Raw genomic sequence first — 25,198 nt, 5'->3', positions numbered from 1 at the left:
CGTTCTCCAGGCAGTTACTTTAAAGCTGTGGAAGTATTTCTAAGTCAGAGTCCTTAAAACACCACTGTTCTCTGACAAAGAGAAATTGGCCAGTGACCCTCTGTTGAGTGTCATCAAGGTCCCAAACGTTCCAGACGAACTGGGTGTGTTCTGCCAGGCTAACCTGATCGTGAATCACCTCACCCCATGTCTGTCTTTCCAGATTATTTCTCAAGATGAAGCAGACAGAAGAGGGAAAGTGTATGACAAGTACATGTGCAGCTTTCTGTTCAACTTGAACAACGGTACGCTGCGGGGTCAGCGTCCCTCTGGTTCCCAGGTCGCACCTCAGGTCCCTCCAGGGGCTGAAGCAGCAGAGATGACACGAGGGGTCCCCGGTGTCAGCTGTTTGAAGGGGGCTGGGCTTAGGAACAGGCTGTTTGCTGGAGGGTGTCCCTGGTGGCTCAAATGGTAAAGAATCCAGCTGGAGTGTGGGAGACCTGGGTTCGATCCCTGGGAGAAGGGAAAGGCAATCCACTCCAGTATTCTCGAGCTTCTCTGGTGGCTCAGATGGTAAAGAATCCACCTGCAATGAAGGAGACGTGGGTTCGATCCCTGGGTCGGGAAGATCCCCTGGTGAAGGAAATGGTACCCACTCCAGTGCTCTTGCCTGGAGAATTCCCTGGATGGAGGAGCCTGGGGGGCTACAGTTCATGGGGTCACAAAGAATTGGACACGACTGAGAGACTTGCCCCCAGGTTGGAGGAGTGTAACGCGTGGAGTGGGTGGTCCTGCAGTGCTCGGGGGTTCTGTGTTGCAGGCAGGGGCTGCGGCGGCCCCGGGCTCTGAGCCGTCCTTGGCTCCACAGCCTGGCTCTCCTCTTGCGTCCCTCCTGCCATGGCTACCAGTTGGTGCCTCTCTCCTGGGAGGGGAGCCCCGCCCTGTGAAGCACTTCCTCAGCTTCCCTGGGGTCCCGAGGACGGACGGGGACGCACGCATGCAGACCCTGGTCCTGGGGGAAGGCGTCGGGTCAGTCGGTGGCACACCGGTGCTTCTCCAGGGGTCTCGCCACTGAAACCAGTGGGAACAAGTGGTCTGCATGTTCCATAACCAGTAACATGAAAAAAATGAATTTGAAGAAACTTATTTATGATGTTGGGAAGAATTTCATTTTAACCTAGGGCAGCATTTTCTTCCAGAGGTCATTTCTTACCCAGTGAACCAGGTTGAACGATTTACTTGCTTTTGAAGGCAAACTCTAAAGAAAATAACCACTTATATTTTTACAGAATCACAATAACTTTGTGTTTATTGATTTAAAACTGTTTGCTGGGTTATTTTTTTCTCTTTAGATTTTGTGGTGGATGCAACCCGCAAGGGTAACAAGATTCGTTTTGCAAATCACTCAGTAAATCCCAACTGCTATGCAAAAGGTAAGTGCTCCGAGGCGGGTGGAGTCCCCGCAGGGCGTTGTGAGTGGTTCTGGGCACCTTACCTGACTGTCCGCTCCCCTCCTGGGTCATCCTCACCTATGCCTTGACCCTACGCCTCTCTTTGCAGTGATGATGGTCAACGGTGATCACAGGATAGGGATTTTTGCTAAGCGAGCCATCCAGACTGGTGAAGAGCTGTTTTTCGATTACAGGTTGGTTTCTAGTCTCCGAGGGCTTTTCTGCCTGGATGCTGAGCTCTGCCAGAGGCCGGCTTCCGGCTCCGGGCTGGGCTTCTGTCCGGGGCTGGTGATTTGCCGTGGGCAGTGCTGGGAGCTAGGGTGTACTGCTGGGTAATGGCCTTTCCAGTATAAAGTCATGCTTTTTAGAAGTTCAAAAAACGCAGAAAGCTCCATTTTTATCTTCAGGGTCAGTGCCTGCCATCAGGGTGCTGAGCACAGGCTCCCAGGGGGTGGTTATGCTGCTGGGCATCCGGCTGGCAGTTTATACTGTCAAGTTCTGGGGAAAATGGACAAGTTATAGAATATTTAAATATAGTCAGAGGAATGTTTAGTTGAACAAATTCTGTGGCTGACTGTACATCCCATCGAGAAGCTCGGTGTTCTGTGTAGAATTGTCTTAAACTGGGGCCTGTGTGGAGCTGTTTCCAACCCAAATCTTCCCAGAAGCAGCAGCTGGGTGGAGCACCTTCCTTTTGGGGGACACGTAGGGCTCTCACCCGGTGGCAAGAGTCGCAGGCATCTATCTCTTCTTGCCTTTGTGCTGTCCTGGCTTCAAGGGGCCTGTGGCCGGCTCTGGACCGCTCACTAAGGTTCTCTGTGCTCCCTGTGTCTGGCCTCAACACCGCCCCCCGCTGTGGGCCTGCCTTCCCGGGCAGTTGGTTTCAGGGGCAGGGGGCTAGCTGGGGAAGGGGCGTTATTGCTAGTTCTGTCCAGCTCGGCCCCTTTGCAACTGGGATGTTTGCACCCCTTTTGCGAAGGCGCCTTTGTGCAGGCAGCAGTAACGGGCTCGTTTGTGCCTTGCTGAGCGGGCTGGGTCTCACCCTGCGCTGCAGGGCGCTCACCTGTTCCTCCCACTGTCTCAGATACAGCCAGGCCGACGCCCTGAAGTACGTGGGCATCGAAAGAGAAATGGAGATCCCTTGACGCGTGCTACCTCTTCCCCCCTCCTCTTGGAACAGCGGCCTTAGCTTCAGGAACCTCGAGTACTGTGGGCGATTTAGAAAAGGAAAATGCAGTTTGAAATTCTGAATTTGCAAAGTACTGTAAGAATAATTTATAGTAATGAGTTTAAAAAAATCAACTTTTTATTGCCTTCTCACCAGCTGCAAAGTGTTTTGTACCAGTGAATTTTTGCAATAATGCAGTGTGGTACATTTTTCAACTTTGAATAAAGAATACTTGAACTTCTCCTTGTGTTTGTCATTTGTTACACCGCCTCCCCAGCTGGTTTTAGAAAAGGATTGAGTGATGGGAAAAACATTTCACCTCTTGGGTTTGTCAGAAGCCATCCTGGGAATCTGGGTGTAACACATATTGCCAGTATTAGGCAAATTAACACTCTTGCAAACATGTTACCATATACCGCACATACTGGCCCAGGAGACGGGACACAGTAGTGGTCACTGCTCGCGTCCGAGACCAGGGTGCACGGGGCGCGTCCCCGGTGCCGAGGCCTGCCAAAATGACAGGAGATTTCCTGCGAACGGATGTAGCTCTAACTCCCACTAGATACAGCCCTCAGAAACGTGACGGGAACAACCAGACTACTTCTAAATCTTGAAGGAGTAAGAAACACCCTTACCGTCCCGGGAAACGAGGAGCTGCTCCTCAAGCCAGGCGGTGGCAGGAGCGCCCAGGGCGGCAGCGTTCAGTGTTCTCACTGATTTGTAACATGAATGGGAAGCTCAGATGAAACAACTTCCTTTCCAGTTATGCAAACATGGACGAGGCTGGTTTCTGCTGCCTCGATGCACAAGCCCTGTGGCCTGAGTCCTGGGATACAGTTCATTAACCCTTGGCTTTGGCAGCGAAAAACTGCACGTGTGCGTCTCCTGTGTCCCCTCGTCTTCCCTGACGCCTGCTGAGACCCCTGGTCTCCATGCTCCACCCAGGAGGCGTCGCTGACCAATTCAGGGAGAGTTGCCCCCGAGCTTGCCCGGTCACCACATGCCACCCTTGGCACGTGGCCCCTGTGAAGCCCGTTTGTTCCCCGTCATATGACCAGAGACCCAGAGGCAGCAGAAGACAGCAGCTTCCCCGATGGAGGGCAGGGCTTGGGGGCACCAGCCAGTGTGCGCTTCGCACGGCGGGCTTTCATTCCTCGACAGGCAGTGTACCTCCAGGAACCACGGACACGGAGATCCTGACCAGAAATCCTGGCCTGCAGCCATGGTGACATCCCGTGTGATCAAGAGAATCCTTAGCTCATCAGCTTGACTTGTTCCTTCACCTGCAACGGGGGGAGAAAGAGCTTGACACAAGGTATTCAATTCACACGAACACCAAGTTTAAATATGTGCTTTTTTCCCCTCGCTCTCCCACCAAGGTAGTAATTGACATTGTGTGAGCCTGGTGGGTTTAGTTCCCCAGCGGGGAACCAAGAAGAGCTATGTGGAATGAGTGACCACATCAGGAGATGGATACACATCAGGAGATGGATGCAGTCATGGTTGCCGTGGCTTAGGAAGATCACACCTTGTCCACTGAGGAGAAAGAGCCCAGCAACAGGCTATCCAGCTGGTCAGTGTCTGTGGTCCCCAAGCCTTTCCCCAGTGGTCACGAAGACCCACACGTCTGACCACAGTCCTGACGTCCAAGTACAGGCAGCACCCGACTAACTGCCACAGGCTAACTTGAAGGCGCCATCACATCGTTCTGCATGACAAAATTATCAACATTTTGAAGTTTATTAAAAATGTAATCCTCTACCTAGAAACTGCTTCCTATTTCTCAGTATTGTCTGGATCACACAACCTCCAGACTTCAGTGTTGCTAATCAATGACTCCAACTCTGGATTCCCACCTCTGCCCAAGGTGTTCAGCTGCCCCACCACTGCCCAAAATCAATTCACAAATTGTGTCATTTAGATTTGTAGGTTGCAGGTAGGGTCTTCCGGACCCAGGGATTGAACCCAGGTCTCCTGCACTGCAGGCAGATTCTTAACTTCTTGAGCCACCAGGGAAGCCCACTTTAGATTTGTAGGTAGGTCGTCAAGAAAGGTTTCAAACGACATTTTGAAAGAACCTAAGTATTCCGTTAGAGGGCTTCCCTGGTGGCTCAGCTGGTAAAGAATCTGCCTTTAATGCAGGAGACCCTGGTTTGATTCCTGGGTTGGAAATGTTCCCCTGAGGGAAGGCATGGCAACCCACTCCAGTATTCTTGCCTGGAGAATCTGCATGAACAGAGGAGCCTGGTGGGTTACAGTTTATGAGATTGCAGAGTCAGACACACCTAAGTGTGTATGCGCACATGCACACACACACACACTGTTGGAAGTTGCATGGGCTTTGGGCTCTTACCAGAATAAGCTCAAATCAACACTTGCTTATTCCTCTGGCCTCTGTTACAGATGATCCAGGGAGGGGTGTGTGTAGTACCTGAGATGAGAAGTAGTCCAATACATCCAAGCCACACAGCCTTTTATATGTGAACCAAAGCTCCATAAAGAGATTTTGGAAAACTGTCCTCACCTATCTTGACCAAATCATTGTTCTGCCTCTAAAGAGATGAGTTTCATGTGTATAGAATCAAATCACCCAGACAAGTTGTTGCCATTCCTTAAAAAAAAAAAATTTTTTTTTTTTTAAGGATTTAGTTAAGAGAGATTTACTTCAAATGAGCCAGCCGAGTATGGCAAAATCTTTTTTTTTTCAAAGGAAAATTAAGATACCTCTATGAAGGTAGGCCATCTTAAAATACTGAGTAAAAATATTTTAAATTCGGGTGACTCTCAGCCCTGTATCTCCTGTTGTGGCGTCCCTGGATGCCTCCTACAAAGGCGCTGACTGGTGATGGCTGGCAGTTTGCCTCTAGGCAGGTGTGAGGTTTGACCCTTGAGAACCCAGCCCCGGGGAGAGGGGCTCCTGGCCCTGGGCTCTGCCTTGCTGCCCCCTCCTAGGAGGGAGGAGATGGTTCCATCAGGGGGCAGCACTACAGCGACTGCCTGGAACACAGCTTTCCTTCAGTGGACCAATCCCTGTGGGTTACCCAAGGCTGCCATCCACCACCCCTCTCCCAGGGCGAGAACTTCCCAGAGCGCCTGGGCACTAGGCAGCCTTCAGACGCTGGGCATCAGCCCCTAGGCAGACTCAAAAGGCTACTATTGAAGTTCTGAAAAATGCAGCTCGCTGGATGCCAGGGAACTCAACCCTCGTGGCTTGTGTTTGGAGGCCCGGCCATTCTTGTTAGGCTAGGAAGTGGTTTGCAGAATGAAGACACAAAGTCTGGAACTGCCTTTTATTCCACATCCATTAAACAGGACTTTCACCTAGTGTGAGGGGATCGGGGTTGGGGGCACGTCCAGGGAACCTCCCATCACCCACCTCCAGTCCGCCTTTGCTTACAGATGTCCTCGGTCTTACCAAGGACACTCCATCCTGGAGGAACTCGAGAGACGTAAGTAAAGTCTCATGAAGAGGTCCCTCCCCTCTCTCGAAGGGGAGGGTGGGATGAGTTGAGAGGAGCATCAGCGCAGATACACTACCGTGTGAAACTGCCAGCTGGTGGGAAGCTGCTGTGCCACACGGCGTGCCGCGGCATCCTCTGCGATGACCCCGAGGTCATCGCTCGAGGGGTGGGACGGGGCGAGGGTTTGGGGGAGAGCTCAAGAGGGAGGGGGTCTATATCTGATTCACTTTGTCGTGCAGCAGAAACGAACACAATATTGTAAAGCAATTGTACTTCAGTTCAAAAAACAAAACAAAACATGAAGCTCTTTATTATGTGATCTGCCAACCCCACTCCTGGCCATGTGTCTGCGGAAAGCCATAATCTGAACATGTACCTGGACTCCAATGTTCACTGAAGCGCTACTTACAGTAGCTGGACGTGAAGGCAACCTAAATGTCCATCAATAAATGAACAGATAAAGAAGCTGGGTACCTAGACACGATGGAATATTATTCAGTCACATAAAAAAGAAGGAAACAATGCCATTTGCAGCGACACGGACGGACTTAAAGATTGTCACACTAAGTGAAGCCAGAAAAAGACACACCATACAGTATCATTCATATGTGGAAATCTTAAAAAAAGGTACAAATGAATGTATCTACAAAACAGAAATGAGTTACAGATGTAGAAAACAAATTTATGGTGAAGATGGGGCAAGGCAGGGGAGGGATAAATTGGGAGATTGGGACTGACATATGCATACTGCCACATATAGAATAGATAACTAACAAGGACCTGCTGTATAGCACAGGGAACTCTACTCAATATGCTGTAATGACTTGTATGGAGAAGAATCTAGAAGAGGGGAAACAGGGGTAACTGAATCATTTTGGTGTATACCGGAAGCTAACACGTTGTATATCAACTGCACTCCAATAAAAATTTAAAAAAAAGCAATTTACCGTCCTACTCTTGCAGGGAGTCGGACGCAAGGGCGGCAAGCGGCTGTGGTGGTTTACTGCGCGGCTGTCCCAGGGGCAGGCGGACTGTTGCCAGGAAAAGCAGAGCTGTGGTCTCAACTCCCAGCCGGGGACTTGCAGGGCAGTCTCTAGGTGGTCCTCGGAGCCCCAGGGCACTACAGGCTCTGGGGGGCGGGGGTTCTCCAGTGGGGGTGGCACTGCTTTTTGCCTGGTTCATACACTGGGGCTCTTTTTAAGACTGTTAGAAAAAAAAAGATATACTAAAACAAACATGGAAACTGTTAGACAAGAGCTTAAGTCTATTATTCTTCCTTTTAATAACCCGTTTAACCATTACATTTAAAAAAACTAACCTGTTAGGTGCCAGATTGGTCCAAAAAACTGGAAGGACATAGTAGCTTGGGTGTCTTCCTCTGGCCCTGCTTTCAGAAGCAGGCCTCAGGGCAGGTAGAGACGGCACAGGTGTTGAGAAGCATGTCCACGTCTCCGGTCAGGAGAGCCGCGTGTAGTTTTAATGGACCAAGAAGCCCAAAAGACTAAACCAGCCCGGGCCTTCTGCTCCCGCCTCCTGTTCCTTGTCTTCAGGCTGGGAAGTGACCGCACAGGGGCTGCAAGCCAACCAGCCGGGACCACAGACGAGGAGTCAAAATGGGCAGGAGGCGAAAGGGAGGCGCTGGTGTGCCTGACTCAGACGAACTCCCGTGATCCGCGGCCACTCTTCCAGAAGGCGACTGGCTGACCCTGGCCAGCACCACAAGGGTCCGCAGGGAAGCCGCGGGGCGTCGGTCACTGGAGGCAGTCAGGGGAATGAAGGCAAACCCTCCGGGAGAAGGTGACAAGCGCTTGGACGGCCAAAGCTCAAACGTGTTCCCTCTCGGCAGGGCGGCCCTCGGGGCCTCAGGAAGACACCAGGGAAGGCCCGTTTGCACAATCATTATATCTTTTATTTACAGATAGAAATTAGTAAAACCTAAAACAAAAACCCAATGCGACTTGTACAGAAATCCTTTAATTTTCTTTATTTTCACACATTAAAAAATGAAACACACTATACAAATGGTTTTCTCATAGCAGATTACACGTGGGTCCCTCCAGACCCGCTCTCCAGGACTGCCGGCCTCCGAGGGGCCCCGGCCGGCAGCTGGGGCTCGCGTGGCCAATGGTGATCCGGATGCAGACGCATGCAGCCCTCGGCGCGGGATGTACCCCCTCCGGTCTTAAATTAGGTTAAATGGCGTCGGTGTCCGTATGTACAGACGTGAAGTGTGCCGGTCCTGAGCAGCTCCGGGGCCCGAGCCCGCGCCGGGGGCCTGGCCCTGGGGCCAGGCGGGCGTCCAGGGGCGCGGCCGCCGCGCTCGGGGCTGCCGTCCCTGCGGCTGAGGGGCTGCGCCCGCGCTCAGACCCCCGGGTTAGGCCAGGTAGCTGTAGGTGTCCTTCTCCCCGTCCACTCGCTCCAGATACTCCTTCTCGATCAGAATGTCAATGCATTTCTGGGCGTGGTGTTCCGAGGAGGGAGGCCACGAAGAGAGAGAAAAACACATTTACCGACGGAAGAAAGAGGGATTCTCCCACCCTTCCCAGGGGGTCCCCTCCCCTGAGGGGGGCGCCGTCTCACTTCCCGCAGAGCCCCCTCGCCCTGGGGCGCCTCACCCCAGGGTCTCCCACCGCCCCCCTCAACCTGCCACCCTCGGGTCTCAGAAGGGGAAGGAGCCGCCCGGTTTCTGTGTGAAACGACCCCGGGGGTCGGTGTCCCGGGGCTGCAGGGCCCCCGGGGGCCCCAGGAGGAGCCACGTCCGCGGGACGAGCCTCCCGCCGGGCTCCGCACACGCAGGAAGCTCCCGGGCCGGCGCTGTTCGCTCTGAGTAGCTCAGCAAGGGGAATGCTGAGGATTTTGCACGTCTCAAAATGACCGTTTCAGAATTCGGCCTGTTTTCTTTTGTGGAAACCTATTCTACGTGACTAAGCCAAGCTCCTCCGTGACAGTCATCGCCTCTTTTATCTCCTGAGATAATAATCATCTGAATCCTGCTGCTGGGGGATTCCTGTACCTTAATTACTGGGACCCGGGGCTTGAATCTTGAGGACAGCTGAGTCAGGACTTCTCCAAGTAACTGCTGGTGTTTTAGGACCTTCCTCATTTTCATAATTCTCACAATAGCCGCCTATGTGACCAAGGAATGAAAAACAGACCTTGTTTTCCACAGAGTTAACCAGAACTTACCTGTAATGAGAAGTAGCAGTAAGGCTGTCTATGGGGTCGCACACAGTCGGATACGACTGAAGCGACTTAGCAGCAGTAGCAGCAGCAATAAGGCTGCAGGGTGCGCTCTGTGTGCAAGACTGGGTTCCAAACAGGGAACGAACACACTGAAGGTCCAAGGACACAGGGGGCCGATTCTATCTGCTTGTTTCGGGGCCAACGCAACAAACGTTCAAGTGTTTTGGTTCCGTGAGCAGCAATTTTAGTAATTTAACCCAACTAGAGTACACATTTAAAATGAGGAAAAATTCAGGCCTCAAAGCCACAGACGGCACTTGAGCTCCACCAGACAAGCCTCGCTCCCACCCGTTTTATGGACTCACTGCTCTCATCTGTTTCATCGGTATTACACCTACTCCACCCAGAACCATCCATCATCCAGGCCGCCTCTCCCAAGTCCCAGGCAACACACAGCCCGAGGGAAGCGCCCCTCAGCTGCGAGCAACCCGCCTGCCGCGCCAGGGTCCGGCCCTGGTCACCTGGATCAGTAGTTTGCGATCTTCCTCGATGTTTTTGTGCGTGGTTTCCTGTTCCTGCTTCTGTTCCGTTTTCATGGGCACATTGATGTTAACCCTTAATTTTTTACTGTCAAGAAAATCGAGGAGACCAGTCACTATTGCTTTCAAAGACATGCAGTAAAGCTGCTTTCTGTTTTCGGTCTTAAAAGAGGGGCTCTGCCCCCCAGACAGAGGGTGGAGAGCGTGACCGACAACCTCCCGCCTCCCCAGGCCGTTTCCATGTCATCTCTGTGAAAGACCCCCTAGTTCTCTACGGGGCGGGGTCCTACTCTGCCAGCAACGGGACGGCTGTGTCCCAGGAAATTCAGCTCCGTAACCTGCTCTCCCCAACTGCCAAGTGAAATAACATGAGGACATGGGGGCACAGAGGGCCAGGCTTTCTAGGTGAGCTGTTTACCAAATGAAGAGAACCCCAAAAACTGAGTCAACTGGAGAAGCACGCGGGATGGCCAGAGAGGTCAAAGGCCCCGGCAGAGGCTGGCACTGGGCTCAGCCCCGTGTGCGGTGACACCCGTGTGTGCGCTTGGGGTCAGGGGGTGAGTCTGCAGCCTAGGACCATCTACTTAGCAGATTTTCCTTACTTTTTATAACCAAGATATAATTTTATTAAGGTATCTGGCTTCAATTCCACCTCATCAACATTTGCGTTTTCATCTTCCAAGACCTGTAAGAAAACAACTGTTAGTACATCATCTCAGGAAACGGCTTTCTTCCAGTTTAACGTTCAAAGAACAAAGACGTACCAATAACTTGGACTTCAATAAAATCTGTAGGACTTGTGCCAAAATGTCCTGCAATTAAAGAGAAAAACACATTTTTTTCTTTGCAGTAACAACCACAGCCAATCCCACAGAGTCCATTTTTGGGGAAAAATTAATGACCCAAGTAGAAGAATATGTCCAGAGGGAAAAGAGGGCCGCGCCCCTCAGCGGCTCCCCAAACCTATTCCGAAAAGTGGCAGCAACCCCTTTCTGCTCTTGATCACCCAGTATTAAAACTCACAACTCGACTAATAAAGACTAGAACGTTTAAGATTGACTTCCTTGACTGCATCTTGGACACAGCACTGAAAAGAATGGGCAGGAGCTTCAGCAGCCTTTAACGCACCTTTAACGCTTTAACGCACCTTCTGTTCACAAACACGACAGAGGTGGTGCCCGAGACCCTGCTGCTGACTCGACTCTGGTGAACCTATGCCCCCGGGCCGCCTCTGTGCGCAGAGAGCGGGTGGTCTGTCCTGTCTCAGCTCTCCTCTAGCGCCCCAGCTTCGGGACCCCACACAGCGGGACAGCCGCCGGGACACTCACGTGTCCCCCTGCCCTTAAAGGAAGGCCATTTTGGCCCAGGTGAGGCCCAGCTGGAGAGGCCTCCGGGTGTGCTGACCGGCCCGGAGCCGGATGAGGATGAGGTGGCCACGCCCGTGGCACAGCCACAGAGGCTGTCTTCATGAGCCAGAGTGACTGAGCAGCCAACAGCCCTTGTGCAGGAGAGGAGAGGGAAGTGGGGAACAGCTGGCTGAGGGACGGAGGCTGAACAGTGGAGCGGGGGGCCGCCCAGCTCCGAAAAGGGAGTTCCCGAGAGCAGAGCCCTCCCTGCGGTCTGGGGGCAACCTGAGCCTCCACCGTAACTGAAGCCTCCTCCTCCTGGTGAGGAATGAGGAAGGAAAAAAAGAGACTCATGTGCACAGAAGCAAATTGTTGTGTTATTAGAACTTGAAAATGTATTCTGGGCTAATTTGAAGCATGACGCAAAAATAAATGACTTTCCTAATTCACGTTCCATGAGGCCAATATTACCCTGACACCAAAACCAGACAAAGCTATCACAGGAAAATGGCAGACCAAGCTCCCTATGAATAAAGAAGCAAAAATCCTCGAGAAAATTCCAGCAAACCAAACCCAGCAGCATATAAACAGTATTATATACCATGACCAAGTGGTATTTATCCCAAGAATGTAAGGGTGGTTCAACATTTAAAAAAACAATCGACACAACACACATCAATAGACAAAAGCACAGTCATCGTAATAGAAGCAAGACCATTTAAACAAAACCCAACACTCCTTCATGATGAAAACGCTAAAAAACAAAACACTGTAGAAACAGAAGGGAATGTCTGCATCTAAGAAAAACTCACAGTGACAAGCCGCAAGCTTTCCCTCAAGGTCAGAACAAGACAAGGATGCCTGTGCTCACCGCTTCAGCTCAGGGCTGCACAGGAAGTCCTATCCACGGCAAGCAAGCAGCAAAACAGACACCCAAGGAGTACAAGTCAGTAGCAAAACTACTCGCATTTATAGATGACATGACTGCATAGTTAAAAAGTCCTAAAGAATCCATACAAAAAGTACCAGAACAAATGCATTCAGCAAGACTGCAGCATACAAGATCCAACAGGTAACTGTATTTCTGTACACCAGCAACGAATTGACAATTTCATTAACAACAGCATCAAACTTAACAGAATACTCAGTGGAGTAAATTTCACCAAAGTATCAAACTTAATACTTAGGAGTAAATTTAACCAAATAAATGTAAAAAGGCTTGCATGATAAAAACTATGAAACACAGTTAAAAGAAATTGCAGACAATCTGAATAAACAGAGAAAGACATCCATGTTCACAGATTAGAAGACTGGATATTGTTAGGGTGGCAATTCTCCCAAAGCAACCTACAGATTTAATACAATCGCCACCACAATTCCAACTGCCTATTTTGCACAAATGGACAAGCTAATTCTGAAATTTATACGGAAATACGAGGGACCCAGAACACCTAACTCAAGTTTGATAAAGAACAAAGTTGGATGTCTCAATTCCAAAAACTTAAAAGACAATGTGGTACTGGCATAAGAAGAGACATTTAGATCAGTGGAAAAGAACTGAGAATCTAGAAATAACATCTAGAACCAACTGATTTTCGACAAGGTTGCCAGTACCAACCAATAGGGGAAACACATGTATAAAAATATCCAATCACTATGATGTACAGCTGAAACTAACGTATTAATTTATACTTGTTATACTTCAACAATAAGCCAATTGTACTTCAAGAAAAAACGGGGAAGAACAATCTTTGACCTTGGATTAGGCAATGATTCCTTAGATGTCTGACACCAAAAGCGTAAGCAACAGAAGAAAAATAAAGCAGGCTGCATCAAAGTTAAAACCATGTGCGTGATCAAGAAAATGAAAACCCGGAGTGGAGGGAATACCTGTAAATCATTTATCCGGAAAGGGTCTACTACACAGAATAGAAGACTTCTTACAACTCAACAAAACGACAAGTAACCCAATTAAAAGTGGGCATAAACATCATTAGGGATATGCAGGTAAGCACAATGAGACGCTGCTTCATATCCACTAAAATGGGTGACCACCGTGCTGGCAAGGATGCAGAGAGTGGAACTCTCACACACTGCTGCTGAGAACACAAGCTGGGGTAGCCACTGTGGAACAGCCTGGCAGTTCCTCCAGAAGATAAATGTAAGTTATCATGACTATAATGCCACAGCTAGGTTTATACCCGGGAGAACATGTAAGTTATCATGACTGTAATCCCGCAGCTAGGTTTATACCCGGGAGAACTGGAAGTACGTCCATCCAAAGACCTGCACACACATGTTCACAGGAGTGTTACTCGTAATAAGCAAAAAGTAGGATCAACCCAAATGTCCATCAACCAATAAATGGATAGACACGATGTGGTCCCTCCGTATACTTGAATGTATTTTTTCCATCACAAAAAGATGAAGGTAAAGAGTAATAATTGCTAACAGTTACTGGTTTCTTTTTACGCTGATGGAAATGTTTTGGATTTGTATGACAATGGTGGTTGTACAACCCTGTGAAAAACCACTGAGTCATATAAAATGGTGAATTCAATGTTATGTGAAATGTAACTCAATAAAAAAAGATTAGCAGGAAGGATAACATTTGGTGAAAATTTAAGTTTAGTAAGGGAAAGCTTAGCTGGAAAGAGGGCTGAGAACAAGCTAAATGAGCGAGAGAAAAGCGAGCCATGTGGACATGTGCATGTGTAGGTATATGTTACACTGAGTTTAAAAATTAAGCTTTTAACACATCATGTGTTGAGCCCTGGAAGAAGAGCCTATTCAGGATCCTTCCACTCCCCAGGACGCAGAGGCTGGAATACCATTTTGATCTGGGTGCTGTCCGTCAGCTGCTGCACGGCATAGGCGTCCTCTGTGTTATACTGGAGCAGGATGGCCATCTGGAATGTGGATGCCTTCGGGGCCCCATGCGAAGGAAAGAGAGGAAAGAGCTAAATGCTGGGCAACTCCCAAAAGAACTTACTTAGGAAACCAGTGCTCTGAATAGACGCAAAAAACAAAGCCCATCCATTAAGCGGGAGTAACACCCATCTAACAATTCCACCACGATCTGCTTCTTCCTGAAAGACGCCACTCCCCACCTTTACAGACACTCGAGGATTCTGCATTTTCTTCCACATGTTTTGTCTATGTAAATACAGTGGACCTTTGAATGACGCAAACTGAATACTTAAGATGGGGTGTCTTTTTATGTAAATGATCTCAATAAAGTTTACATGTCTACTGATCCAAAGTGAGGGGGCACTAAAATTTTAGGTAATGAAGTCTGAACTCAGAGATTCTTCTATGTATACTTGGGAAGAAAGAAAACAATTTCAATTGCATAGGGGACCCTTGATATGGGTTTGAACTGTGTGGGTCCATTTATCTGTGGATTCCACGCCCCCAACAGTAAATAGGACAGTGCTACAGATGTGAGGTTTGTTGAATCTGAAGATATAAGGAAACTGTTGGATGTGAGGTGCTGACTCTAAGTTTTGTGCAGATTTTCAACTGCCCAGGGGGTCGGTGCCCCAAACTGCCACGCTGCTTAAGGGTTAGCTGTATAGAAATCCATATTCAAGCTGATAAAGATCTCTGGACTGGTGTTAATGGAGTATCAGACACTTTAGTTTATCAGAGCAGAATTACTCAAAGTATAGTGAGCAGGTTGAGTCTGCAAAATGCAGTCAGAAGTTTCTTAACACTTATAGATTTATAATTGCTTTTATAAGCTTATAAGCACACAAGTGAACCCTCTTCAAGATGGAATCTTTAAAGGACAAGATCTTAACGGAAACTTTGGCTCTTATCAGTCAGGAGCCAGAGGAGGTCCTTTCGCCAGGCTGATGCTTGGCTTCTCAGCGATAAACCGGAAACCAAGTGACAGTTACCATCGCGTGGTGCTCAGCACCACGGTGAGCGAGCACTGAGGCTGCTGTTAACATGAAACTGCCCCGTCAAAGGAAGAGAGCTATTATCATAATTAGATACATGAAACTCCAGCTTTTAAAGCTAATATCTGAACACTTAGTGTGTGTCAAGCAGAAGCTATGTCAATGACACTCTGCGACCCCAGGGACTGCAGCCACCCAGGCTCCTCTGTCGATGGGATTTCCCAGGCAAGAACGGGAAGCCTGGAGTGGGCTGCCATTTCCCCCTCCAACCTATCTTCCTGACTCAGGTATTGAACCTGCGTCTCTTACATTGGCAGGCAGACTCTTTACTGCTGAGCCACCAGGGAAGCCCTCAAACACTTATTAAATTACATTCAATTTCACTTAGTCTTCACACCACACACAAAGTCCAAACACTAACCGCCCCCCCGCCACTTTTGTGGAGGAGAAAAGTGAGGTTCAGCATTACTGAGTAACTTCTCCCTTAGCTACAGAGAACTCACCTCTCCGACTCATAAAATTCAAGCTATTTAACCTCAGTATTATTTTTGCAGAAGCTTAACTCTAGATTCTGTTGCATGTTACTGTTGGATTTCTATAATTCATCTTATCTTCATTTATATTAAACAAACCAACCAACCCAACCTCCAAAATAAAAAGTGATCTTACCTGCAAAGTGTATCTGTTTTTGAAGCAGTTTGTTACTAATTCTCCTTTTGACAGTTGATATAACCACGTCAATTTTCTGCCACTGTGACGGCTGGCGTAAAAGGCTGTGAATCGCTGGTAACTCCGTTCCAGCTGCGTACAAAGTGGGGAGAGCACTTGTGAAACATGTACCTCAACACATCCTACGGTCAACATCTCTAAACACAAACACTGGCCCTAGTTTACAGGACAAAATGCTGACATAAAAGTGAACTACAAATATCAAGTGTTTATTATCTTGCAGAAGTCCGTTAATTTACACATTTGAAAGTACAATTAAAAAAAAGTCTCTAGTTCAAGACAAGTAGGGATCAGCATGGCGTTCATCACAGAACTACGAGGTCCTACTTTCTGAGAGTAACCACCACCACTGGGTGGGACCGGAGGTGCCACCTCCCGACCCCACGCCGGCCAGTGCTCGGGGCTGCCTGGGCTCGGCTCGGCCGGCAGGAAGGCCTTCTGCGGGCACGCTGCCATGAAGGGGCCCCTCCTTACCCCTGCCCAACACCAAGGGAACAGAAGAGGAACCCATCCTTACCTCCGACGGCAAGGCAAATGTGCAAGACTGCTGAAAGGGCCACGATCCGGAACTCAGCACTTGAATACTGAAATCCACTGCGGGAGGGGGAAAGTTCAGGAATACATTAGCCTTAAAAACTGGAAAATGCCAACAGAGCAGGTAAACTTAAATTGCTTTTTATTAAAAGAAAAACATACTAAGTGAAAAATCCTGCTTTAATATAAAACTAAGGATGAAACACACTAAATTTCAATTAAATTTCGTAAAGGGAAAGTGTTAGTCGCTCAGTTGTGTCTGACTTTGCAGCCCCATGGACTATAGCACACCAGGCTCCTCTGTCCACGGGGATTCTCCAGACAAGAATACTGGAGTGGGTTGCCATTCCTTTCTCCAGGGGATCTTTCCTACCCAGGGATCTCCCGCATTGCAGGCAGATTCTTTACTGGCTGAGCCACCTGGGAAGTAAAGGGAAAAAGAGCCACAAATTCTCTTCTGCAAAGAGTGAGTCTTCCATTCCTCGTCTAACTCAGAATTATAACACCATGTGCCTGTTTGGCTTCATCTGCTCTGGTTTTCAGCCACCAATACGCTCAGTCCACTCAGGGCACACCTGAGTTCCTCAGGCTGGATGGCCCGAGAGCCTCAAACTCAAGACAATGAGAAGCCCAAGTCAGCCGACTTCGTATGCTTTGTGTGGCACTGATGACTCTGTGCACAGCACAAAGACTGTATGTATCTAATACACGTATAATCTATACATTATACCAAAACGTCGTCACTGCAGACGGCTGACAACAAGTCTGCTGGCACCACGGTCAAGTTTTACAATGGAATGGTGCTTTCGATTTGGGGCAAGTACAGCCTCATTCTTCATTTAAAAACAAGAGAATCACCATATGATGATGTCAGCGAAACCTGCTGCAGTCAGACCTCGCGGGAGCCCAGTGGGCCTCTGTGTGTCCTGACACCAGCCTGTCCTGACCCCCAGTGGCAATCAAGGAGCCAGGTTTTGACTGGTCATCTGTATGGCCACAGCAGTTTCTTATAATAGAAGAAACTGCTAGAATGGAATCAGACTAAAGTGAAGAAACGTTAACTGAAACTTAAACTGTAAGTGGTGCCCTGAGCTGGCGACCGGCCAGGGTGAGGCGGCCGCGCCAGCCAGTGGAAGAAGTCAGGGCTCAGGACCTGAACACAAGACTCCCACCAGCTTGGCCCCTCGGGGAAATGCCAACCCCCTTCCCCGGCTTCATCTCCTGTCATCACCCAGGAGGCAGGAGGCCGGGGGTGCGTGGGGGGCGGACTTCCTGTGTGCCTGGCCCTGAATTTCTGATAAAGCTGCTGTCTCTCGCACTCGCTACAAAGAGCGCCGCCTCCGCCAAGAGCCCTGCATGGTCAAGGAAGCTCGGGAACCCGGGGATACTCACAGTCAAGTGGTTCGGAGTTCGTTAGGTGCTTTTTGAACTGCTCGTTCAAATCTTTGCTTACACCAATGTCTTGAAACATCCGCTGAAGTTTAGAGGTATACTCAAAACCACAAGCTTGCTGAAATAAACCCAGACAACTGCCTTATTAACTTCTCCAGAGACAGAGATGTATACAGGGGAGTCTGACGGGGAGCATACACATATAAGACGCTGAACGGCAGTACTGAAGTTGCAGCAGGTAACAGGAGCTCACGCTATGAACATGCACTGATTAAAGTCCATACGCTATCAAAACCTACACAGCTGTAAACAGAACCGTCAGCAACTGTGGGAGAACACAGTGACTACCACTTGGGCAGGAAGAGCAAGGATTTCTGAGAGCATGAGAACACCAAGACGACATGGCTTGTCTGTGCTCTCACCTGCTGCCGCGGGCTGACCTGCCCGCTGCCCCCTCCCTCCTATGCTGAAGTCCTAGGCTGATGGTACTCGGAGGTGGGGCGGCGGTGAGATAACGAGGTTTAGGAAAGGTCCTGAGGGTGGACCTCTGTGTGGGGAAGAGTTGGCCAGGTGGGCCGGCTGGGCGTCCTCAGGGAAGGGGCGGGGTGGGGGGTGGAGAGCCTGCACTGGACACTGAGCTGCCTGGACCTTGACCTGCGCATCCTGGCAGCCTCTGGAGCTCTGAGAACACTTCTCTCCTGTGTGAGCCACTCAGTTACAGTTTTCTGTCACAGCAGCCCGCACCGAGTAACACTCTCATTAACTGATTTCAGGTCACAGTGAAATACGCCATAAAACACGGAACAGTGCCTGAGAGGCCAGGTGCAGCGGGAGCCGAGTTAAGAAAAAGCGCTCAACAGCCAGCTAAGGTGATGCTTCCTGTCCTCCCGCAGACGTGGGGCTACCAACAGTCAACCAAGCCCAGAGAAATACGAAAAGCCCCACTTGCTCAAGGCCGGCGAAACATATGAGTAGAGTGGAGGCCATGCCAATTGGAGCGATTCCTGGTGGTGGGGGGTGGGGGCGTGCAGAGCTGGGGCTGTGTGCAGGAGCTGGGAGAGGATGCGCTAGATGGGCTCAGCTGCAGCAGAAGGGTGCGTGTGTGCATGTGTAGGTGCATGTCTGTGTCTGGGAACCTGTGTGTGCGTGCACATGGGCGCACACGTGAGTGTCGGGGAGAGCACAGGCAGCCCTACAACTGGGGCCTGGACGCGTCTCGACAACGATGGTGGGCTCTCGGTGTGCAGCAGCAGCGCTCACACCACGCCATCACAGCTGATGGCTCGGCCCAGCCGACAGCCTGGAGGGACTGGGAGCCTCGGCGTCTGAGGCCGCGCTGTCCGAGAGAAGCTGGCCTTACCTTCAGCTTGGAGATCATGCTCGCCTCGGCGTCATCGCTCGCGCTGTTCTGGTGCACGAGCCTCTTGGCCAACATTTTTGCGTAGAACTTCTGAAACACGTCCTTGTCCTCGATGTATTTGAAGACCACCATCTGGAAAGCCGCCAGAGAGCACACACACGCCTTACGACCGGTCCCAGCCACAGGCCAGGAGGCAACACGTGGGTCTTGGTCTGTCCCACCCCGTATGCTGACATTTAGAGGGACAGAAAATACTGCCCCCGTAATCTTTAATACTGTCATCCACTCCTTAAATCACACTAAGTTGGTCTGGAATTATTACTAATGAGAAAGGTACAAATGCTAAAGTTAACTCAGTACAGGAAGTAAAGTCGGATTTAGAATAAAATAAGTGTTTCTACTACTTTTCAGATGCCTCATATACATAACCTTAAAGCCATCTGTCAGAGAAAAAGTTCCTGAAAACCGATGTAACTAGCCAGCACCTTACCACTTGGTTGAGCGTGTCTTCGAGTTCTGCTTCTTCTGGGTTCTTGGAACTGAAAATTTTTAAAAGGCATGGTGTTTTATTAATTAAAAAAAAACCAGCAAATGTTTACTAAACAAGCACCTCTTTACCAAACTACCATATCACATGCGGTTCAAACGGTGAGTTTTTTTTCAGATCAGCACGTGGATGAGGGAAGGTTAGCTTTTCTAACCTGTGGCCATTTGGCAATCTTATATTCTATTTCATAAACTATCCTTCCAAATAATCATTTAGAACATCCACAACAAAAATGAAAAGTTTCCCAAAACATTCTGAATCAAGTTTTCCTTTAAGATAACCCATTTAAATGTAAGTAAATTAGCTTCACTTTTCTAATTGCTTTCCTCAATATGCTTGAACTTAACTTTGAAAAAATAAAAGGCCATTCAATGGCCTAACAGTTAAAGGTAGTGGGAGGGCTTTTTAAACTCCCTCCCCAGTGCGGCCTCCCACTTGTCGTTATGTCTACAAAACAGATGGCTGTCCTTTAGCAACTGATTCATTCATTCTGGGCTATGAGCAAATATTAATTGAAAAGTGATTTCAGGACAAACAAAAATTTAAAGGTTTTGCTCTTAGAGTCCTCTATAAATGAGATCCCTATAAATTCATCTAAAATGACCCAACCACCAAACAGGCTCTGAAGAGGTGCTCCTGCTTCAGAACGGTTGGCCGGAAGCTCCGTGCTTCTCCCTTAGAGGCTGGGGCTGTGTCCCTCTCCTCAAAGGTTCCCTTGGTGCCCACTCGCATCCAGTCACTAACGCACGCTCATTAGCGCCGCACTTTGGAGCTCTCCACCCCTCTGTCTGCGTCAGCTGCCTTAACTAAAGAACAGCCTATCAACAGACTCGATGAGACAGTTTCTGAAAAGACAATGGCTAAAAAAGCAGCTGCATGTCCTGCCAAACAAACTCAAGCTCTGCCAGAGTGCCTGTGTATTTAAAATACGCAAGTTTTTCATTTGATAGAGCTCCAAATTTTAGCCTTTTAGCTAGGAGGGTCACGCTCACACCGTCTACAATTACAGACATTAGAAATTACAGCCGTAAGGAACAGGTGAACTGGGCACTAACACGTATCATGAAATGACTTTCAGGAGGACAAAGAAGGTGTGCTCGGTTTACAGTATTCTTCCCAAAAGGTACAAAAAGATCACAACGTGACGCACGTAACAGAACTTTTAACTCCTCATCTAGAGGCCGAGGCTTTAAGCAGGTTTACTAAGAAAATGCACAAACGCACTAGTACCTCTTCTTCAACAGGGAGTCACAGTATCGAGCCAGCAATTCGGGGGATTTACTAGACGACTGAGCCATTTTGGTAACTGCGTTGTTGTTTATGAAGCGACCGCAAGCCTGCAGATCACAGAAACACCGTCAGAGGCCCGTGTGCCATCCGCCCGGTCCCGCACGGAGCCACAGGCCAGCATACCTACCTTGTCCAGTGCGGCCACGAAGCCAGCATCATTGTTGAACGCCGACATCACCAGGGCATTGTATTTTTTATGCACATCCAACACTGTCTGTACATACATTTTGGGGTCCTTGGGTAGAGAGAAAAACAGACACGAGTTGGTTCCTGGGGACTAGACTGTATACTCACATGCTACTGGAAAATATTCCAAAAGATCTGCTTCCTTCTTCAAAGATGCTAACAAATAAGATCAAGAAATAGTTCACATCCCATCATCAAAACACATAGGACATTCTGCTTATAGATATAATAAAAGAAAATATATTCTCTGCACTCAAAATGAAACACTAATTCCGAACTACACAAAAAAGTGATTTTTCAAATTATTTGAAAACTCGAACCACACAAAACAAACTTTCAAAGTGACAGCTTTGCTTTGTCTACTTTTGCTGTTGAAAATTTCATATTCTGGACTTTTTCTTGGCTGGGGAAACCCGTCAATAAGTTACTTAGAACTTAGCTGAGTAGGCAGTACAAGAATAATGTAGGTTTGAGGTCTCAGGACGTGTGGGCAAGGGCAGGGGTGGGTCGCACGTGGCAGTGAGGGTCTGACTAGTACACCCGGGAAATCTGAAGATGGACGAGGACAAGTAGAGATCTAGGGTGGGAAAGGCCAGGCCCGGAGACCGTCAGAGCACTGGGCGATCGGTGGGGTGGCCACCGGGAGTCTCTGGACAGAACAGAAAGGAGATGTGAGAACCAGCCTCAGGGAAGGTTTTGGGAGCGCTGTAGAAGGCAGGCAGGAAGGATGGGCCGGAGGGGACAGTCCAGGGTCATACGAAGACCAGAGTGGCCGACCCCGAGGGCTGGCCTCGTGTCAGAGGGCGCACTGAGCTCGCAGGCCTGACCGTCACACTGCGGGGTCGGGGCTGTTGGCCTCCACCCTAGAAACGAGGAAACAAAGTCACGGGTGGGCACCTGGCCAGCCTGATGTGGGCAGCCTGCTCCTGAGAGTCTCAGAGAGGAAAAGGCCCAGGGAGAGGTTAAGCAGACAGGCGGAGCCCAGGCGGTGCTGCTGGACACGGGGCTCAGCATGAGCGCAGGGCTCCGCGGCCAGCACATCACTGACGGGAGGTATCAATGGTCTGCCAGCGCGCCCCAATTCTCGACAGGTATTTCTCTTCTGGTTCAGGAAGGAGAAACCACAACTCCCCCAATTCCAATTATTCTGCATTTCTATGACACCTGACTTGATTTTGGGTCACCATTAAATCATTCTTCTGTGACAGGGTTATACCAGGAGGTTCAGAGGTTTTCTGTTATTAAAGATATAATAAATATGAAAGGCCTATTATTATTATTATGAATAAAAGTACTGTGACAAGATTTTCATTTTAGTGACATGTAAAGTGGCCTCTACTGGGCAGACATTTGATAAAATGTTAAAAGGGAACTTAACACAAAAAACTGCCAAATAAAAATCACTTAAAATATTGGAAGCGGATGCCACATATATTTAATGTTTAAAAATTTTTCTATCTTAAAACTTAGAACACACACACACAGCATTAACTGTCTAACTGTACAATCCCACTCTTAGTTTCCAGAGAATGATTCCAGGTGTAGAAGTTCTTGCATTCTGTATTAATGATCTGATTTCTAAGACTGCACCCAAAAATACCTGTCCATCAGCACACATCTCACTTCATATAAACTCATTTCTTTTTTTTTTTTTTAACAGTGAAAATACTGTCCGCTTGACTTAATTTTGGTTTTGCAATTGAAACTGACACTGCTTTTGCCAATTCAGATTTTAGATTGTTTTCTGACTTCATGTCAAATTATTTCTCATCATTCATACTGTTTTTCTCTTGGCATTGGTTCTTTTAAAGTATTTACAAAGAGCTTTCGCCTCCAACAAGTACCCAAACACTGGAAAATGCCAGCAAACACTATCACACAGTAAGGTTATCAGCAGCATTACAAAGAATTACATATCAAAACTGCCAATTTAAGGACTTTGCTTCCAAACCTTGCTGTTTCTTGGAACATCACTCACAGGATTGATATAAAGTGTATTATGAATATAAACAGATTAATATTTGCTTCATTTGCAAGAATGACTGCCTCTTAGGAGCAGAGAAGGACACACACATTTATAACTGGGCACTGGACTGCCCCTCTGCCTCAGCCTGGTTCCCAGAGACGGCCTGAAGCTCGGAGTTCCCGCCTCGGCACCCCCGCCCTCGCTCTGCACCCTCATCAATGGCGTCCTCTGAACCAGCAGCGCCTCTATGTCGCCATTATGTTTGCAGGTGAACTACACTCTCTCCTGTCATCTTTATTTCTTGACTAATTTTTCTCAGATCGAAGATTTGGAAAAAACATAAAGTCCCAAGAAATGCCAGGTATGAATTCCTCCCCATGGAAAGACAGATCTTCTCTAAGGGAACAGAAACCTTCAGACTCCAATTCCAGATCCTTTCGGCTAACAGGAGAAGACCCAGCCAGGAGTCTGGCTGGTGAGAAGTGAGGGTGTGGATGGAACCTCCTGAGGGAAGACTGTGCTAAGGCGCTGAGCCCTGGAGACCTGAATTAGCTTCTGAGATCCTGAGAGAAGCCACCTCGGAGCTGCCAAGGGCAGATGGAGACAGGGACGCACGGGAGTAGCACAGAGGAGGGAGTCTGAGGAAGGAGCCATCGGCAGTGTCTAATGGAGGAGAAAACGTTCAAAAGGTGAGTGATTTAGCAACCAGGAGATAAATGGTGATGTGCAGGAGCTGTTCCCGAGGGCCCCGGATGGCAGGGCCACAGAAGCAAGAGAGGTGAGGGCAGAGGAAAGGCTGGCTGAATGAAATGCGTGCTTTTTTAAGAACATGAAGATGCGAATTTTGGATGTTAAAGAAAAAAAAAAAACGAATGGAGTACTTAGCAATCTGCGTGATTACTCTTACTATGCAGGAGTTCTCTGCGTATAAGAAAACACGACACCGCTCAAGCTGGTCCCGGGGTTGGGGAGGGTGGTGGGGGGACCTTATCCAACTCCTACGTGATGGGCATCTTTCTGCCTGTGGCTGGTACATTCCTCTCCAGACCAGATGTCCCCACTCGGCTAACACAACCTGCCATGGACGCAGGGGGATTCCTGAATTCCTGACGCTCAGAAGCATCAGAGTCAGCCTGACCGCCCCCTGGTTCTGCCGCTCTCTGCACTACTATTTACATTTCTTTTCTGTCAACGTTTTATTGTAGAAAAGATTCAGATATATTAAAAATCACAAAGAACCGTAAAACTCGCCCCCTGTATTCACTGTCTGGCTTCAACAATCATCCGACATGAACCCTGCCCTTTACAGAGTCTAACTGCCTCATTCCTTCTCTGCGTCCCCATCACCAGCCGTGTCATTTCTATCTGAACCACTCTTAACAAACCTAACTGGTATGCTAACAGTTCTTCTTCCTTTCAATCCATTTTTCACATGGTAGCAATTTCATTTTAAAAAAAAAGGAGAAAACAAAGAAAATCATATTGTCAGTTTCAGGCTTATATGGCCTAACCTGGTTTCCTCTTGTCCTTGGAATTAAGGTGGATCGCTGACCTAGCCTTCGGGGTCTCCCTGGTCTGGCCGGCCCAGGCCACCCTCTCAGGTGTACCTGCCCCGTCCCCGCTTCCTGTCCCAGCAGACCTCTTGGGGGCTCCGTGTAGGATCCCAGCTGCCAATTTTGGACTCGTCACCAGTATTTTCTGAGCACCTCCCTGAACCCTGAACAGCAAGGCCTCCCCCATCACACAATGGTCAGCATCGTCATGGGGTGCTGCTCAGGCTGCCCCCCTTGCTGGGCATGAGCTCAAACACCAAGAGAAGTTCATGGTCTCCTCTGACTGGGCCGGGAACCAGGCACGGCCACTTCAGGGTGGGCGGGCAGGCGCAGAGCAAGGCTAAGCCACAATTGAGATCGGTGTGGGGGATAAAGTCCGATTTGGGTAAGAGGAGGCTCCCCTGATGGGTGTGCCTGTGGAAGAAAGGACTGAGGTTCCCCCTACAGGTGGAGGAGAGATGGGAGCTTCCTGGTTACACTAAGACACAGTGAGTCTCCTCAGAGCCTGGTGATCACAGACTAAAAATGGACATTTGTGTATTTTTTTTTTTTGTTTTTCAGAGAAAAAGGTTGTTCTCTTCATCTCATGGCAAGACAGAGCGGACAAAT

The 25,198-nt window shown here is 48.9% G+C and overlaps 2 protein-coding genes across 14 annotated transcripts in view; one reads left to right on the top strand and one right to left on the bottom strand.

Annotated features, from left to right (window-relative positions):
- EZH2 (enhancer of zeste 2 polycomb repressive complex 2 subunit) overlaps positions 1-2,839 on the top strand; it is a 57,081-nt gene extending 54,242 nt beyond the window's left edge. For all 9 annotated transcript variants that reach the window (XM_061415027.1, XM_061415025.1, XM_061415024.1 and 6 more), the window contains 4 exons: positions 203-284; positions 1,332-1,412; positions 1,540-1,624; positions 2,515-2,839. In XM_061415027.1, the coding sequence (XP_061271011.1) occupies positions 203-284; positions 1,332-1,412; positions 1,540-1,624; positions 2,515-2,575 (309 nt within the window). In that variant the 3' untranslated portion in view covers positions 2,576-2,839. The remainder of the gene's footprint in view (positions 1-202; positions 285-1,331; positions 1,413-1,539; positions 1,625-2,514) is intronic.
- A 5,189-nt stretch (positions 2,840-8,028) lies between these two features.
- CUL1 (cullin 1) overlaps positions 8,029-25,198 on the bottom strand; it is an 88,042-nt gene continuing 70,872 nt past the window's right edge. For all 5 annotated transcript variants that reach the window (XM_061415020.1, XM_061415018.1, XM_061415016.1 and 2 more), the window contains exons 10-22: positions 21,012-21,119; positions 20,825-20,931; positions 19,538-19,586; positions 19,048-19,179; positions 17,688-17,805; positions 16,279-16,355; positions 15,702-15,833; positions 13,959-14,051; positions 10,546-10,593; positions 10,384-10,466; positions 9,764-9,869; positions 9,073-9,186; positions 8,029-8,514 (exon numbers count right to left, since the gene is read on the bottom strand). In XM_061415020.1, the coding sequence (XP_061271004.1) occupies positions 8,434-8,514; positions 9,073-9,186; positions 9,764-9,869; positions 10,384-10,466; positions 10,546-10,593; positions 13,959-14,051; positions 15,702-15,833; positions 16,279-16,355; positions 17,688-17,805; positions 19,048-19,179; positions 19,538-19,586; positions 20,825-20,931; positions 21,012-21,119 (1,248 nt within the window). In that variant the 3' untranslated portion in view covers positions 8,029-8,433. The remainder of the gene's footprint in view (positions 8,515-9,072; positions 9,187-9,763; positions 9,870-10,383; positions 10,467-10,545; positions 10,594-13,958; positions 14,052-15,701; positions 15,834-16,278; positions 16,356-17,687; positions 17,806-19,047; positions 19,180-19,537; positions 19,587-20,824; positions 20,932-21,011; positions 21,120-25,198) is intronic.

The sequence above is a fragment of the Bos javanicus genome, chromosome 4 (assembly GCF_032452875.1).
Source record: "Bos javanicus breed banteng chromosome 4, ARS-OSU_banteng_1.0, whole genome shotgun sequence".
NCBI lineage: Eukaryota > Metazoa > Chordata > Mammalia > Artiodactyla > Bovidae > Bos > Bos javanicus.
This window is presented reverse-complemented; position numbering and strand designations above follow the sequence as displayed.